Consider the following 15,751-nt stretch of genomic DNA (forward strand, 5'->3'; position numbering starts at 1 on the left):
TTGGTATCAGCGGGGCGGATTAAGTCACTGCCTAACTTGTGCTTACAATGATGGACTTAACAAGTGACGTGGAAAGGAAGATTAAAGTTATTGTTTGAAAACAAAAAGACAAAGCAAGACAAGTTTTGTGTACAACAGGCAGAAATTCTGTCACTTCTGGGATGAGACGAAACACATGCTCCGTTCTCTCTGATCAAAGTAAGCACTCCTTCAATAAAGTACTTCTCCCTGCTCATATTAAACAACACATCACAGAGAAATGTGTCTTCGCTTGCTTTGAGGACCCTGCAGCTGACCACAAGGCACCGCAGGAGGTGTGACAGGCTACAAAATGCCAAAGCAGAAATAACATCTAACCTGTACAACAATCTCAGTTGAGCATTTGGGGCCATTTGAATCGAGGCTTCCAGAAGCACTATTCTCCTTTCCATTGTTAATCAATGAATTCATTTGCAACGCAATACATCCTGATTTGCATAATCTTCCCATGACTTCAGGCAGTGCTGAAATGCAGACATCAATGGGCCACAGGAACCACTGAGGTCCTTGAAGTGAAGTCCCTGGAGCTAAGGGCGCACTCACTAGCAAAGTTGTCCCATACCATGCTTAAGTACGATTGTCCCCCCTCCCCATTCACCCGCTGACCTGCACTCATACTGCACCAGGTCTAACAGTGCCTGAGCACGGTTACCTCTTCTACATAAGATCGTAAAACAACCGATACAACACATGCATGAAGCATCCTTAGTTTACAAGACAGGCGGGAAAAAAATGACGCGCTGTCTGGTCCGTGTCCGCACATCGGAGAACAGCACAGAGAACATGACAGCTGCTTTACTGACTTTGTGGCTTATTTTCAGTCATTATTAGTCAGATACATCCACAACACTCTGGGATTTCTTCATAATGAAGGCTGTCAACGTTGTGTACCCGCCTGCTTGTGCTCCTACATGAACTGTACCGTGCTGAAGCACACTTCTTCGAAGCATGACAGGGCCAAGGAAGTGTACCTACACTAGTCAAACCAACTGGACTTTAGGGGTGAGGTGTGCTTGGGCACGGTACGGATTGCGTAGTGCGAGTGCGCCCTAAAAGTTCCCTTTATCTTGGGCTGGATCTTTTACCCTACATTTAGACCCTGGTTCTTGCTGTCGAAATGCACAGTTTCTCAAAAGGTCCCCAGTTCCAGGGAAAGTTCCTGCGGTTGAAAAGGGGCTTTAGAGTTAAAAAGATACGGCCTGCAGCTGGCGGGGATTGCACTGCAGTATATATAAGACATGTCACAAACTTTCCACTGATTGGAAAAACGATTACCACGTCTGTATTCTCTGAACATATATAAAGTCTGTATGACTTTAACAGTGTTATCATTAATATCACCAGGGGTTAAATCAGTCCAGGGTTTTCAAATCTTGTCCACATGTTTGTAGACAGTCTGGAGCCGTTACGCATGATGAGGATGAGAGTGTTGTTTTTTTCTTTGAGTTGTCCTTTCCTAAAAATGTCTCTTACAGCCTCCAGTGAGACAACAGAATGTGTCTTTTCTTTACAATGCTTAAGTACATTTCATCACCAGATACTTCTGATACTTAAGTACATTTCTAATTGGCTACTTTAAGACTTTTGCAGTCATTTTCTATAAGGTGACTCTTACAATAAGCTAAATAACTTTCATGTGAGGTTTCTTTAATTTTACTTAAGTATGGTTTTTAAGCACTTTTTCCAACACTGGTTAATTTGTGTGAAATCAAACGGTCCCAAGTCAAACAGAAAAATGATGACTGCAACAAAGCTGTTACTGACCATTAGTGGACAGTTGGCTATCCTGAAGAGACTGACTAAAAACACAGGAATGTTATCACACCTTTTCTGCCTGAGGCAGGGGCCACACTTTGACTCATGTCAGTTTTTTACTTGAACTGCAGGGATGGTAAACAGAGCCACCTGCTATTTTTGTACCGCCCTGAAGCATGTCATTAGTCACATTAAAACCCTGAAATCCATGAGCTCCTGTGAGGTGGTATCCCAATACTTTGAGAAGGGACTATGTCAGTAGGTTCAAGGGACCCCCATCCCCATTCATCAACAAACAGACACTTTAACTGGGGGCAAATGTTACCTTAAAGGGCACTACCTGGAAACACCGCACACATACACAGAAAAAGAATGGCCATAATATGTGTTTATCATGTTACAACACGCTGGGTGTCTGCTCTTGTTTCTGCATGAGGTAATGTGTTAAACAGATGATTGATATGTCTGGTATGTTTTTAGGATGGCCTAGAAAAATCTAAGTTCATTCCAGGAAATCTACGACAATTTGAGGTAACAAAAAACACTGTAATAGAAAACTGGGTATAGATAGGAAACAGCTCTCCAAGACTAACAAAGTCAATCTGCCATCACTTAAACAAAGTCAGTCAGACCCGGTCATGTTATTCCAGCTCAACTCTCTTTTAGTATGGGGGAAATTTGACCCAGTAACCCCCATATGCATTTTCTTCAAAGCAGACCCAAAATTCCAGTCTGCATCTCTAGAGCTGCACTGACTATAGCTTGTTTTTGTCCTGTTCGTTTCAGTTTCCACGCTCCGAAGTGACTGAATGCAGACGCACACTTAAAACACACTGCAAGGAATTTAGGACCCCATGAAAATCTGGGCTACAACACCCCCTAACATATATGTTCATTAGAAAGCCTTACAAACCCAGTCACTGATCTCCAGACTCACTCACTCTTTTTAAAGCTCTTATTAACTGACAAACAGAACCCTGGAAACATGTAAAAACTCGCCCCATGGCTAACAAATCATAGTTGAACAAAAACCTCATGTCTACAATCCATTGCATATGAACTGCATTATTTAAGGATTTGTTATTGTGTGCATATGAAAAAGTGGGTTAGCACATGTCAGACTTCCTGAGAGCCTTCAATGACATGATCCACTCACCTGCCAAAGGAGGCCCTGTGAGGCAACCAAGGCCCACAAAGAACATGGAGAAGCCCATGGAGTTGTTGAGTTTCTCTGCCCCCACGAGATCTACCTGCAGAGAAGAATAATACATCATACCATGTGACATTAAACCTGGATCTCTTCACACACAAACACAGGCACTTATGAAGATAAAAGGTTTTTGTTCTGCTTTTATATTAGCACAGTACATGTTCCATACACTTCAAATGACTGCAATATTATAATACACATTTTAAGTATGTTAAAGGCTTTTAAATAAATAGAAAAACATGCTGATGAAAACATTCAGCCTTTTGAGCACCGTGAGAAAACAGTTCCCCTAAAGACCTAAATGCCACAGCAAGCTTAAGAAAACAAAAGAAATAAAAACAAAAAGAACATGCATCTACACAAACCGTCTCCAATATGCTCCTCTAAGTTAATGACTCAAACGTCAATAACGTATCAAACAACACATCTATATGATAAACATTACAATGTATGTGTGGATTTACATTATCAAGTGTACGCTATCATTTTTGTAGAGAATACAATGACTAAATAAGGCAAATGCATATGTCTGTCAACACAGCACTTGTATTTTTACTGGTGTGTGATCATGCATGGTCCAACAGTACATATGTCTGAATATATGTCCAAAGATAAAAGTCATGTCAAAACATGAAATGTAGTGAACAGTCAAGTTTTTCTGTAATCCTTGTGACAAAGAAACAAATAGCACCTAAATATAGCCTCCTATGATGGGTCATGAATAGTCGTTTGAATAAAGAAAAGAAAACTGGACCAACCGACTCTTCAGTTTCAATTCAGGGTAAAAATAACAAGGGATTACACTTGTCAACGTTAATCCCAGAGGCGTGTACTGGCCTGTCGACCACACCACTGCCTCCTCACGTTTTTTTGTTGTCAGGTGTGAGTGATATGACCTGAAGAAAAATGATCCTCCATTACTCAATGTCGTTCAGCTCGTAAAAAGGTGTTGGGAAGCTTCTCCAATGACCACATTCAATGATACTTTTACCTTTCACAATGTGACGATACACTATGATGTAATGAGGCAACGCACGAAAGCACATAGTGGGTCTTCATGGTTCACTATAGTGAGACGGTTTCTGGTATAATTGTGTAAATGTGATAAGATATTGGGAGAGTTTATCAGGCAATTTCAAAGGGCACCTAAGATTCTGCAACATTTCACTGATTATCTCAAAGAGAGTTTTGAATTTGTTGGCAATTACTTTTTAAAGAAATATTTAAGACACTGTGACCAGAATTATTTCTTCTTTTTTCATCTCCAAACATTGTAAGACTAGTGGAGACAGTTCTTAGATCTTTGAGTCTGCCATAACAGTGAGGTAAAAAGTGTATTTATGTGGTGTACTTTCAAAATAAATTACCTGCAGGTTCCCTAAATTAAGTTTTGTAAGTTGGAAAGTTTTTTGAGTCACTAAAATGTGCTGAGTCTACAAGCAGTTGCTGATTTCTAAGAAATGTTTCGTAATTTGCTTGAAGGAGCTTCTCCTTTGATAATCAATCAGCTAGAAAACCTGTGTTGAACCAACCTATGGCCAAGACTCAGGTAGCTGTAAAATGTTTTAAAGATTGCAGTGACCTTTTGTACTCACATTCTCAATCGCCATAGGACAAATTGTATACACTTTTGAATTACTTATCTGTTTATGCAGTACATCATCCCAACAATCATCATTATCACTTTTATTAAAAACCAAGTAGAAGTGTTAGAAAAGGTGGTTGTCGTAGTTGTTGAAGTTTCTGCCTCAGATATTGTCTGAGTTAAAGGATAATAAGAAATACCTCAAAATCATGTGTGTTTCTAAATTACAACAATGTGCTGTGGATCTGATACAAAAAGATAAATGAACAGCATGACAAATAATAAAGTCGCTTAATGTTATAAAAACCATCCCATGAAACTAGATGGATTTAATTTGCATTGAAAGAAGTAATGTTTCCTGTGATATGGCTGTAAATGCATCTGAGTTTATCCATGTTTAAATATGAGAGACGCGGTTCAGAAGCCTGTCCTGATGACAGCTTCTTCGCACTGCATGAAAAGCTTGTCTTTGGTCATTCAACCCCTGCAGCCAACTTCAAGCATGCATCTAGACAGATTAAAAATATATATATATCCATCGGATTATTTGAATTCACTTAATGAATGCTGTCTCCGTTTCATCACAATAAGTACCAAATTAACCCTCTCAGTCGTTTCCAGGAGCATTCGGTTAAGTTACATTTGAGTTATTTTCTTTAAAATTACACAAAACTCTGAGACCTATGAAGAAAATGTACCCTTATTGTAATGGAGGTTAAATTGTGGAAAAGACAGTAAATTTGCATAGCCTTGTCCAGATAGGGTTGTTTCTTACTAGAACAGGTAGCAGCAGAGCCATGTATCCTCCACAGAAGGTAGCAAAGAAGATGGCGTACACCATCAGCAGGATGTATGAGGTGGCCTGTGGGGAGAGCAGGTTGACCAGGCCGCACAGGATCAGGTAGGCCTTGTGGTAGTGGTATTTATGGAACAGGTTCATGTCAGTCACCCAGCCTGAGGCCAGCTGGGCGATGGTCTCTGTGATACCTGCAACAGAAACAGACAGGTCTGATGAAGAAAAACAGTCCAACAGTGGGGCTTCATTTAAATTTGATGAGGGTGAAAGCAGGGCATGTTAAAAGGAGATATCAGTTAAACTGTCGGCTCACACAGCTCAATGATTTTATGTTCACGTTTAAAGTTAAATGATAAAGGTACAGCCATTAAAAAGAGTATGTGTCTAAGTTTTTAATGTTACTTTTAGATTTCGGCTGCTCTATAAGGTTCTCGAGACGGACTGGGGAGAGCTTACAATAAAATATTTAGATGGCAACGGGAGACTAATATTTGGTAATGGTGGAATCTCAAACAACAGATGCACAACTGCACTTTTAGATAAAATGCCTTTAATAATTGAGAAGCTTCACATTTTAAATGAGGAAAACAGACCTAATAGTCATAATCAGGTAACAGTAGGGACTTCACTATCCTCCTTTATCACGGAACCAATTAACATAATAATGATGTCCATTATAAGACACCCCCCTCACTTCCTGAACTAACAATATAACTGACCCATTAAACAAATTAAGCATCCAATACATCTGTGTCTAAACATCCCATTGGTCAATACGTTTTAGTTAAGATTTAAATCATTTGGTTTTAAATGAGTGAGCCTTAGAGGCACAGATAGGCATATTTTGATACCTTTTGAAGGAGAGACTAGCTGTTTTAATCTGTTTCCAGGTTTAATGCTCAGCTAATGCACAGATACAGTCCAGACCAAGCTGTACAATTACAGTAGAATAACCAAAAGACACTCCCTACATTTAAGAGTCTGTTACCTTAAAGAAAAAACACTGTAAATGATACCTTCCCTGCCGATAGATACAATTTCAAGTCACAGTTTTGGAACCCCCGACCTTCTGGTTGAAAGACAACCGAATCTACCACTTAGCCACAGCCGCTCCAATCATCTGCACCACTGCATGCCACAAGCGGAGGGTTAGTTCACCGCTCTTAGCCATGCTAGGCATATCTCTTGGGATGTTCTGTGATCCCTATCCAGCAGATATATCTCAGCTCTTATTGAGGAAGCATTTCCATTTTGGTTTGATTGCAGGTGAGGATGGTAGGTATTAAACCTGCTAAACATAACAAGTCAGCGTATGTATGCTAGCAAGTGAATAAGAAAAATTAGCTCAAAGCACTAATGTGCCTAAGGGCTGTCTCAAAAAGCCAAAGACTCACAGTTTATTGTTACTTTGGCCTTTAAGTTGCATTTAAACTTCCAACAGGTTGTACCAGATTAGCTGAGTTAGTACAACATTTGCTTCATGTCTCTCTGTATTTCTCTCTCTCTCTCTCTCTCTCTCTAATATGAAAAATGGTTAATATTATTTTTTCACCTGCCCCTAATGGGGTCACCTCACTATAAAACATGCAGACATCTTTTCTTATCATCTAGACTATCTTGCTCATGTCCTAAAAAAAGTAAACACGCAAGTTATTGTGTTGAAATAATCAAGATGGAGCTTAGGCACAAATGTTAATCCAGAAGAGTTTTCAGAGGCTGACACTCCTGTCTGCATTTTGAAGTCGTGCTTTGTAACACAAAAAGATTGTCATGTCGAAGTCAGCCAAAGTACTGCAGTGCATAGAGCGGTTCAATTGCAGCTGATGTGATCTATACAGACACTTACACAAAGTAACATGCAGGGACCTTGGCGCAAACCTTAGCCCATCCCTCACAATACTGCACTTACTTTGTGCTTAAGTGAGACTAAGCATAAAAGGTGTTGTGTGTTTCTCTGAGAGAGAGTTTGAGTGAGGGTGGGGCATAAAAAAAAAAAAAAAGCATGCGAGGAAAGGCTGACGCTCTGCAGCAAAAATACACAGGTCTGCATTGGGACTAACGTGGTGTCAGTTCCCTGTCGTTCCCATTCTCTGAAAGTGTTCCCAGAAACAGTGGGTGGCAACACGTTCATCTCTTAACATCTCCATTACACTGGAAACACCCAGGCAAACTACTCATTACACTGTCCATCCCATCTGATTGATTGTTTGCTGCACACGGGTATGATGACTTGGCAGATATGTGCTGCTCTCTGCTGAGGTCAACTGGAACGCGATAGGTGATGCAGAAACTGCAGTGGTTTATTGACCGTCGCAGGAATAGCTACAAGCAGGCAGCGCTGAGCCATTGATCAATGAAACAAACAGGTTCTATGCAGATCACAGTTATCCATCCTCTGCACCACAACCACTCAGGCTGCAGTCACTGACAATCAGCGTGAACTCAGGATAGATTTTAAAAAAATCTGCTGAATATGCGTGAGTTTGCTTGGAGAATGAATCAGTAAAGAAAGTCTGCTTTCTATTATTTCAAATCAGCTACATCTTCTTTTTACAGCTTTACACTGAGCTGAATTGAATAAAAAAATGATGCAAGGAACACCTCTGCCTTCCTTACATAACAGCATCTTCTCTCCCCAGAGGTTACAGAGATGACAGAGGCAGCTGTGCAGTGTTTATGTGTCCTCCTCTGGCGAACCAAGACGGCATCCTGGGGTGTCCCCTGCCTGCATGCAGACAAGTTGGAGTTTGTTTGTGTGTTTTTGCCTCAGCAGGATGGTGCAGGCCTGCAGCTGTTCTTGTTCAAACTCATCACTATGCAGTTTAAATTTGGCCTCTCCAAGTAGCACCTTCAGCTAAGTGCATAAGGGACATTATTTGCTGCGTGTTTCCCTCTGCAGTGTGCACAGGTATTAAAGGTGTATGCCCATTCCTCTGGGCTTTAACTGACAGGGAGGGTGGGTGTGTAAAGCATGAAAAGAGGCCCCTACTCCTCCCCCAGTCACTGGATTAAAGCAAAGGGTTTTAAAAGGCATGTTGGTTTTCCCAGCTTCTCTGCAGTGGCACTTGGCTTGTCTTGCTTGTCTTTTGTGCATATTCCTGCCTCAGTGCTCCTCTGCAGAGTATCGACCACTTTAGAACTGGGCTAGGACAAAATTGGGAGCCCCCTCTTGTCACCACGCCAGCAAACTTACTCAGTTAGCTGTTGCTTGGCGACTGGAGTTAGCTCCAGAGTCGGTGCTGAGTTTGACCTGAACAATCGTGGCCTCCCTCCTTCAGCCGAGTCAATGGGCCTCTCTGACAGCCGCTGGGACAGGGAGAGAGGGACAGCAGGACACTGGGATGGTGGCTTTGTGGTGTGGTTGGCACCCCATCTCTCTCTCCCTCTGTCTCTCTTTCTCTCTCATTACAGTGCACGTGATTGGAGAATGTGACAGAACAAACGTGTCTGAGTTAAAAGAATCTGTTGCTCATGCTGCTCGCCAGCACTGGTTATTGAAAAGCTTACAAGATGTTTTCACAGAGGGACAAGGGAATGTACACAGCTGCATCTAAAAACTGTAGCATGTGGTTTAAGCGCTCTTAAAGAATGACTGTTACACATATTAGACATTTCATCTTGTGTGTTTTTATACAGCTGTGTCATTCGATCACAATCACTGCCACTGATGACGACGAGCTGCTTAACTGTTTTTCATTGTTATTATAGCAATAACAGTAAAGACATATTCTATTCTATTCTATAGTTTTTGCTACAGCAACACTTTTTTCACCCTACCTGTGTCTCTTTAGCAGGACATAATTCCTGCAGTATTGCTGACAATTAAAAAAATGTCTAATCTAAAAGCAGAAAAAAATCTAAAAGCATATCTCAGAAGCCAAAGCCTTGCTGAATAATTGAAACAGCTAGATGTCATTTTACATTCATGACATCATCTCTAACACCTTTCTACATTTAATACATCCTAAAGTAATGTAGAAGACCTTCTGGTCATTAAACTGTCATAAGTAACATCTATGAGATAATATGACCTTTGTCTGCATTTAACTGACTACCAGGGACGGATTACAAAACAGAAGCATGTAACTCATGAACACACAACCCATCTGATACATTTCTATTATTCACAAAGCCTGACCAAGCAATCTTTAAGAATCACATGCACATGTGGTGGCTGGTCAATATGTAAATGCTGTTTTCTGTTCCATATGGAGAGGCCTCATGGATGGCATACAGTTGAACCCAGCTGCCTTTGCTAGTGGACCAAAGTTCAGCTTTTATGTAAGCGCATTCATTACATAAGACTGCAGAGTCTGAGCAGCTCACAAATAATTAATGCCTTCAAGTTGACTGTGGACTTTTTTTTTATGTTGCTTCTTAAACCCAGTCTTAGAGCAACCTGGACCTCCCTCATAGTCACAGTGAGATCTCTGCTGGAAGCCACAAACAGCAGGAATGTCCTGTGTATATTTGAAGAATAGGAGGAGAGAGTGTGGTTTATTACCAAAAATGTAAGCATCATCAACATGTTAGACCTGATTAAAACATAACTGGTGTCTAATCTAGAAGAAAGGAGTTGGTGGGAGGTTATACTAGTGTTGATTGTTGGGGATATTAGATTCGGTTCACAGACTGGAGAAGCACTTCATAGGTACCCTGAATTAAGAATGCCACGGTTGTTTCATCAAAATGAATAAAAATGCCTCCATTAAAGACTTAAAAAGTTACCAAATCATGTCTTTCATCAATAAAGAGATGTTTCATCAGTGTATATTTTACAACATGGACACTGTATAGCATAAGCATAAACGAATTGTGCAATGAAATCCTTAATTCTGATTATCTCTACTCTACTCTAAATAAGACATGGCTAAAAGACATATTTTATTATACAGTCAGCGCACCCCAATTAAAATGCATTGAAGAGTTTCATTAGGAAGTTGCTTTTTAAGAAGGGCATGAAACAACAAAAGGAACTCTTGATCAACATGTGCTCACCTGCCACAGAGATGATGAAGGAAGCGTCCATGGCATCAATGCCCAGGGTTCTGGCACGGGCAGACAGGTGGAAATAGGGGATGAAGTAAGCCAGCTGGCTGAAGACCAAGGACCAGGTGTAAATGCAAAAGAAAGGGTCTTTTAACAGGGAGAAATCCAGAACTTTGGTTTGTACGACAGTCACCTCAGTTGGCGTGCTGGCATTTGAGGGAAATCCAACAATGGTGGAACCATTCATGCTGCCATTGAGCTCTGCAGAGCTATCTGGAGTTGCGGGTTTACACTGACCCAAGTCACAGTGGCCGTTTACTCCATTAAGGACCAGTCTGGTCAGTTCAGGGTTCACAGACTGGTCCTGGAGTTCCTGAGTACATTGGCCCTCCAGATTGTCTTTGTGAGGGGTTTGAGGAGGGGGTGGGGAAGGCAAGGAGTCTGATTTGGAGATGCTGTTGGATAAATGAGAGGAGCCGTTCATGCAGCTCTTAGTGTATTCTTTCTCTGAGGAGCTCTTGATGGAAACAGCAGGGCTCTTTTGGATAGGAGAAGAGGTAGGGTTTGGCACAGGGGGCTTCACGTTGATTGGCCGAAGGAGCATCCCAGTGGCCACCAGGTTCAGCATGAGACCACCAAGAATCAACATCGCCCCTGTAAGAGGCAAAGGAACTTCAAGATCCAGATGTCAAACACAAATTATAAATATGCACCCACGAAAGAATTGAATCCGCTCATTAACAGATCTGTCTTGAATACCTTGCCAAGCATACTGATCCAGAAGCCACTGAGTGAATGGAGCAAGGGCAAAAGTCAAGCCCATCCCAGAACGCCCGATTGCGTACGCTGTCGCCAGCCTCTTTCGGAAATACAGCGCAGTGACCACGGAGAAGGATTGGTATAGTAGTGCAAAACCCATTCCTAACGGGACAATGGAGGAATAATGGACATTATTATTAGCAAGCCCAGTGTATATTTTTGCCAGACAAGATTAGATGAGGTATTTCGTGCTCACCATGTAGTCCTACTCACCAACTACAACTCCCATGCTGATGTAGAGGAACACCACACTGTAGGCAAAAATACTCATGAGGAAGCCTCCACTAACCAGCACTGCTCCAGCAATGGAGGTCACCCTGGCTCCAAGCTTGGCACAGGCAACTGAGGCAAGGGGTGCTACAGACAACAGAGAGGAGGGAGCACACAAAGGTGGTTTCAATTTCAAATAATTAAGTGTAAACGGGCAGAGGGAAATTGGCTTGAAATGGTATGAGCTTGATCTGTTCTTACAAAATCAGCAGAGACATTGAGGAACACACAAGAAACAGTTATTATCTTTATATACAGTCTTTGGACTGGTGTGCAGGGTATACAGAGTACTTTTGTCCAAGACAAACCTCCAGACAGACGCAGACTTGACATGATGGAACCGATCCAGCTGATGCTCTCCGAGGAGCCTCCGAACTCATCCTGGAATGCCACGAAGAAGATCCCAAAACTCTTAAGTGTTCCCATCACTAGGACATTTACCTGCGCCCACACACAACATGAAAATATGAAACTGATTGAGTAACTGGTTGAAGTTTTGTCTTTCAGCAACTTGCCAGAAAAGACCACCTTATAACTGAACACAATATATCTGCATGTGAACACAGAGGTAAGGAAACATGTTGCTCTTCAAGGCTTAATATTCACATGTTTGAAAAGTAAGGAATCATAAACATCTAATGTAGACATACCAGGAAACAATGCAGCACCACCATCCAGCCCCAACCTCCATCTGGAGGTTCCCCATACTGGATCTCTTTTTCCTTCTCCTTCTTTGAGGTCATGGCGTCCTTCCTGAACAGGTTCATGGCTGCCTTGGCTTCACTGAGAGAAAAAAAAAAATCTATATAAAATTTATAAAAAATCTCATAGGCTGCCTTATCAGCTCTCAATCCTTCATAACCCTCAGGATTCACGTGAAAAAATGCAAATGATCAAGAGGCACAAAGTCTTCACCTAGTCACAAACATGTGGTTAAGAGATAATAGAATATACATTGATCATCTTTGACAAATAAATTTCCCCTTGTGGGACAATAAAGAATCTGAATCTCTTCTCAGGCGTATTTAAAAGTAAAACACATTCATAGTTAGTGAGAGAATCTATGCTGTTCTATCTTGATGTAAAAACAATAACCCTGATCTTAATTTATTTTTCCTTGCAGTGCTTTTGCTTCAAGCTATTTTACAGAAAACTATTTTCCAAACATTGGAACCAACCATTTTGGTGAATGGTAAATAGACTGAACCTTAAAAACACTATTCTAGTCTTCACACTAACATTCACCCCACATATACACATGGCTCACATGGCAGAGGGTGCTCTGTAAAGTGCCCATCAGTATTAACTAATCCCATTCATTCAAATTCACATGTTGATGTTAATGCCACTGGGAGTAGTTCAGGGCTGAGTCTTTTGCCAAAGGACACTTTTAAGGAGTTGGACTACAGGAGCTGGGAGTAAACCACCCGTCCTCCAGTTGGGAGACGACCAACTCTGAGCCACACAGCTGCATCTGAAAGGAACCCATAAAGGATAAAACTGACGCTTGTCATTAATTTTTCATCATATATGACAATGATTACTATTCTAATCATTGGGTATATCGTACATTGTGATCCTGTAAGGCTATACCAACAGGTGACAGTATTGTTGTCTTAACTTGTTAATTCACTGAGCTGTGAAACAGGGCAGTTACAGTACAGCTAACCTGGGTTAAATTTCCACCTCTTTTGCTCTTATTACAGCTACGGCACTGGACTGAATGTCTCAGCAGTGTTAAGTGTGTTGGTTGCAGAGTGAGTTATCTATTATGCTTCTAGGAATACTCAGTCAGCAAGTAATGACATGCTGTGGCATAAATGGCAAAAGTTTGCTTGAATTATTATAATAAAACTTAATGTGATATTTTAATTAAAAAAAAAAAAAAAAACCATAAGCCTATATGTCTGTTTCAGGAGGCAGCAATGCAACATTGTTCAGTAAAACCAAAGAACTCTCTTAAATCTGGTTCATGAGCTCATGTGAAAAGATTTGCAAAAAAAGCCTGATCTTTCTTAAAACCTGCTTTGAGCGACTGACGTCCGAACCAGTTTAGACCGAGCAATCTGAAATTAGTGATTTACTCAAAACGACTCAAGTGAATGTTTTAGACTGATTGGAGATGAATTTAAAAACTTGAAGCTTGTACTTTTTTTCTTCAATGCACTCAAAGCAGAATGTTCCCTGTTTCTGGGATCTCTCATTCACATGCCCTTCAGTACCAACCGTAGAGGTTAGATTCTCAGCCCGAGCCGGCCCAACTCGGCCCGCTGCCTGAAGCCTGGTCAGGCAACCAACACTGATTGGTATCAGGCAAAAAGAGAAATGTAGAGTTCAATTTATTCCAAAAAAATCAGGTCTGCAATTGATTGAGGTAGGAAATTAGTTAGTATATTCAGGGATTTTTGCTTTGCTTTTTTTTATTCAAGACTTGCATTAAGGGAGTATCTTTCAGAGTTTTCCTCAAGGCATTCACAAATAACCTCAAAGCATACAGCATACAAAAAAGCACTGTGCCTCGTCATCACACACAAGACTGTACATTTAAGGAGAGGACTTTTACACAAACAGATTTCACCAGTACTAGGATCTGTCACCTGCAGCCAGCTCACCTTTTAACAGCAGATTTTTGTAGAGATGGTATGTAAATGATTTAGATACAGCTGTGACCCCTTATGTTATCCTTAGACTGCAGGCGAAGGAACTGAATCAGCCATGAAATATTAAAGTGTCTCTCTTTCACATAATTCCCTCCAAGTGTTTCTGTGATGCTGCAGTTACAAGGCTGGGATGCTAATGTACAAAAGTTTTTGTGCTTACAACATACTGTCGTCACAGTGAAGACACCAGAAAACTTTGGACTGGTATCCTTCTGAAGAGAAGATAAGATATACTTTATTGTACCCTTGGCGACAATTAACTTGAATTAACTCAAAAATCTGAATCTAATTACTTTGGAACAAGTTCCTGTTTTCAACAAATTTGAAGACTTTCCTTCAGGGTGTAACGGTTTCACGAGAATGGGAAGAATGGACCCAAGGCAAAAAAAAAAAAAACATTTTAAAAGGATATGTTTGACCAAAGCAGACTGACTTTTTTTTACTTATCCTTTCTTCAGGAGACTGTAGAGTTGTGTAGTTCCATATGTAAAGAGTGAGTTAATTGGTGATCTATGAGATACTGCAGTTTGATGTTTGTACTTGTGAGGGGCAGAGGGGTTCAACAATGGCATTAATGGATTACATAATGTCATGTTTGGTTGTGTATAATGTTCCTGGGGATACGTGTGTCAACACAGTATATTTGTAACTTGTAAAGTTAAGCCACCTGACTGCAGCTTTGTGACACGAGCCTGTGCTGCTGCCATGAGAGGATTTGACCTGTTTACGCCTGAGATGTGAGCGAGATGTACTTCAGCATGACTAGGAAACGTGTGAGGTTGAATTTGAAGGTTACATTTAAACATGCCTTTGACGCGTGTTCACAGACATCAAATGAGACTTGTTGGGAAGGAAAATAAATATATATTCATGAGACCTGCACATTCTAAGAAAACATGCAATGTGCTTTAACTTAACATTTTTCAAGTCGATACATAAGCAAATACTACCACATTGATTTTAGTTATAAATCATCTCGGTTTAATGTCTATCTGCTATTGTTCATGTTTTACACTAGACTTCAGTTTGCAACTTGTTGAGGGAGAAATCATTGCTGGTTTAATAAATTATTGTTTTTTTATTTCTTGGAATAAAGTCAAACTTATGGGACGTTTTTATTGCGAATGCTTATATAGCTAATATTGCGATCTACTTGCACAGCCCTAAAGTTAATGCATTATATGGAATAACTTCCCAACAAACATTTCTAAGTATTGAAAGTCATTAGTTCCTTAATCATTTCCCTCAAGGTGGAACAACTGAGAACCAGATTCAAAGGTGGATTCAAGCACAGTTTGGGTGTTGATGGTGAATGAGAAAGTCAAAGAGCAGGCACAGTGAATGAGAGAGTTGGACATTTTTAACAACAATTGTAAAAGGGCATTTGTAAAAGAAAAACCTAGCTGTCTGTTCATTCAAAAAGTATATCCTTTCGACCAATCATAACTGTTTATTAAGTATAACATCACAACTGAATTACAAGGTCACACATGGTGACAAAGACCGTTGTTCAAGAAGCGCAGCTGGATAAGAGAACAAAAATAGTCTGTCCTGCTTTGGATCAATCAGACAAATCTCAAATTCGTCACGCATTTTTACATCTAATTTCCCTCGTTTTTAGGCACATT

General features: G+C 40.6%; 1 protein-coding gene across 2 annotated transcripts in view; it reads right to left on the minus strand.

The window, feature by feature from the left end:
• slc16a4 (solute carrier family 16 member 4) overlaps positions 1-15,751 on the minus strand; it is a 37,131-nt gene that overhangs the window by 4,310 nt on the left and 17,070 nt on the right. For both annotated transcript variants that reach the window (XM_061058636.1, XM_061058637.1), the window contains exons 3-9: positions 12,114-12,246; positions 11,772-11,904; positions 11,407-11,550; positions 11,134-11,295; positions 10,384-11,028; positions 5,365-5,576; positions 2,951-3,044 (exon numbers count right to left, since the gene is read on the minus strand). In XM_061058636.1, the coding sequence (XP_060914619.1) occupies positions 2,951-3,044; positions 5,365-5,576; positions 10,384-11,028; positions 11,134-11,295; positions 11,407-11,550; positions 11,772-11,904; positions 12,114-12,230 (1,507 nt within the window). In that variant the 5' untranslated portion in view covers positions 12,231-12,246. The remainder of the gene's footprint in view (positions 1-2,950; positions 3,045-5,364; positions 5,577-10,383; positions 11,029-11,133; positions 11,296-11,406; positions 11,551-11,771; positions 11,905-12,113; positions 12,247-15,751) is intronic.

Source organism: Labrus mixtus, chromosome 15 (genome assembly GCF_963584025.1).
Source record: "Labrus mixtus chromosome 15, fLabMix1.1, whole genome shotgun sequence".
Classification (NCBI taxonomy): domain Eukaryota; kingdom Metazoa; phylum Chordata; class Actinopteri; order Labriformes; family Labridae; genus Labrus; species Labrus mixtus.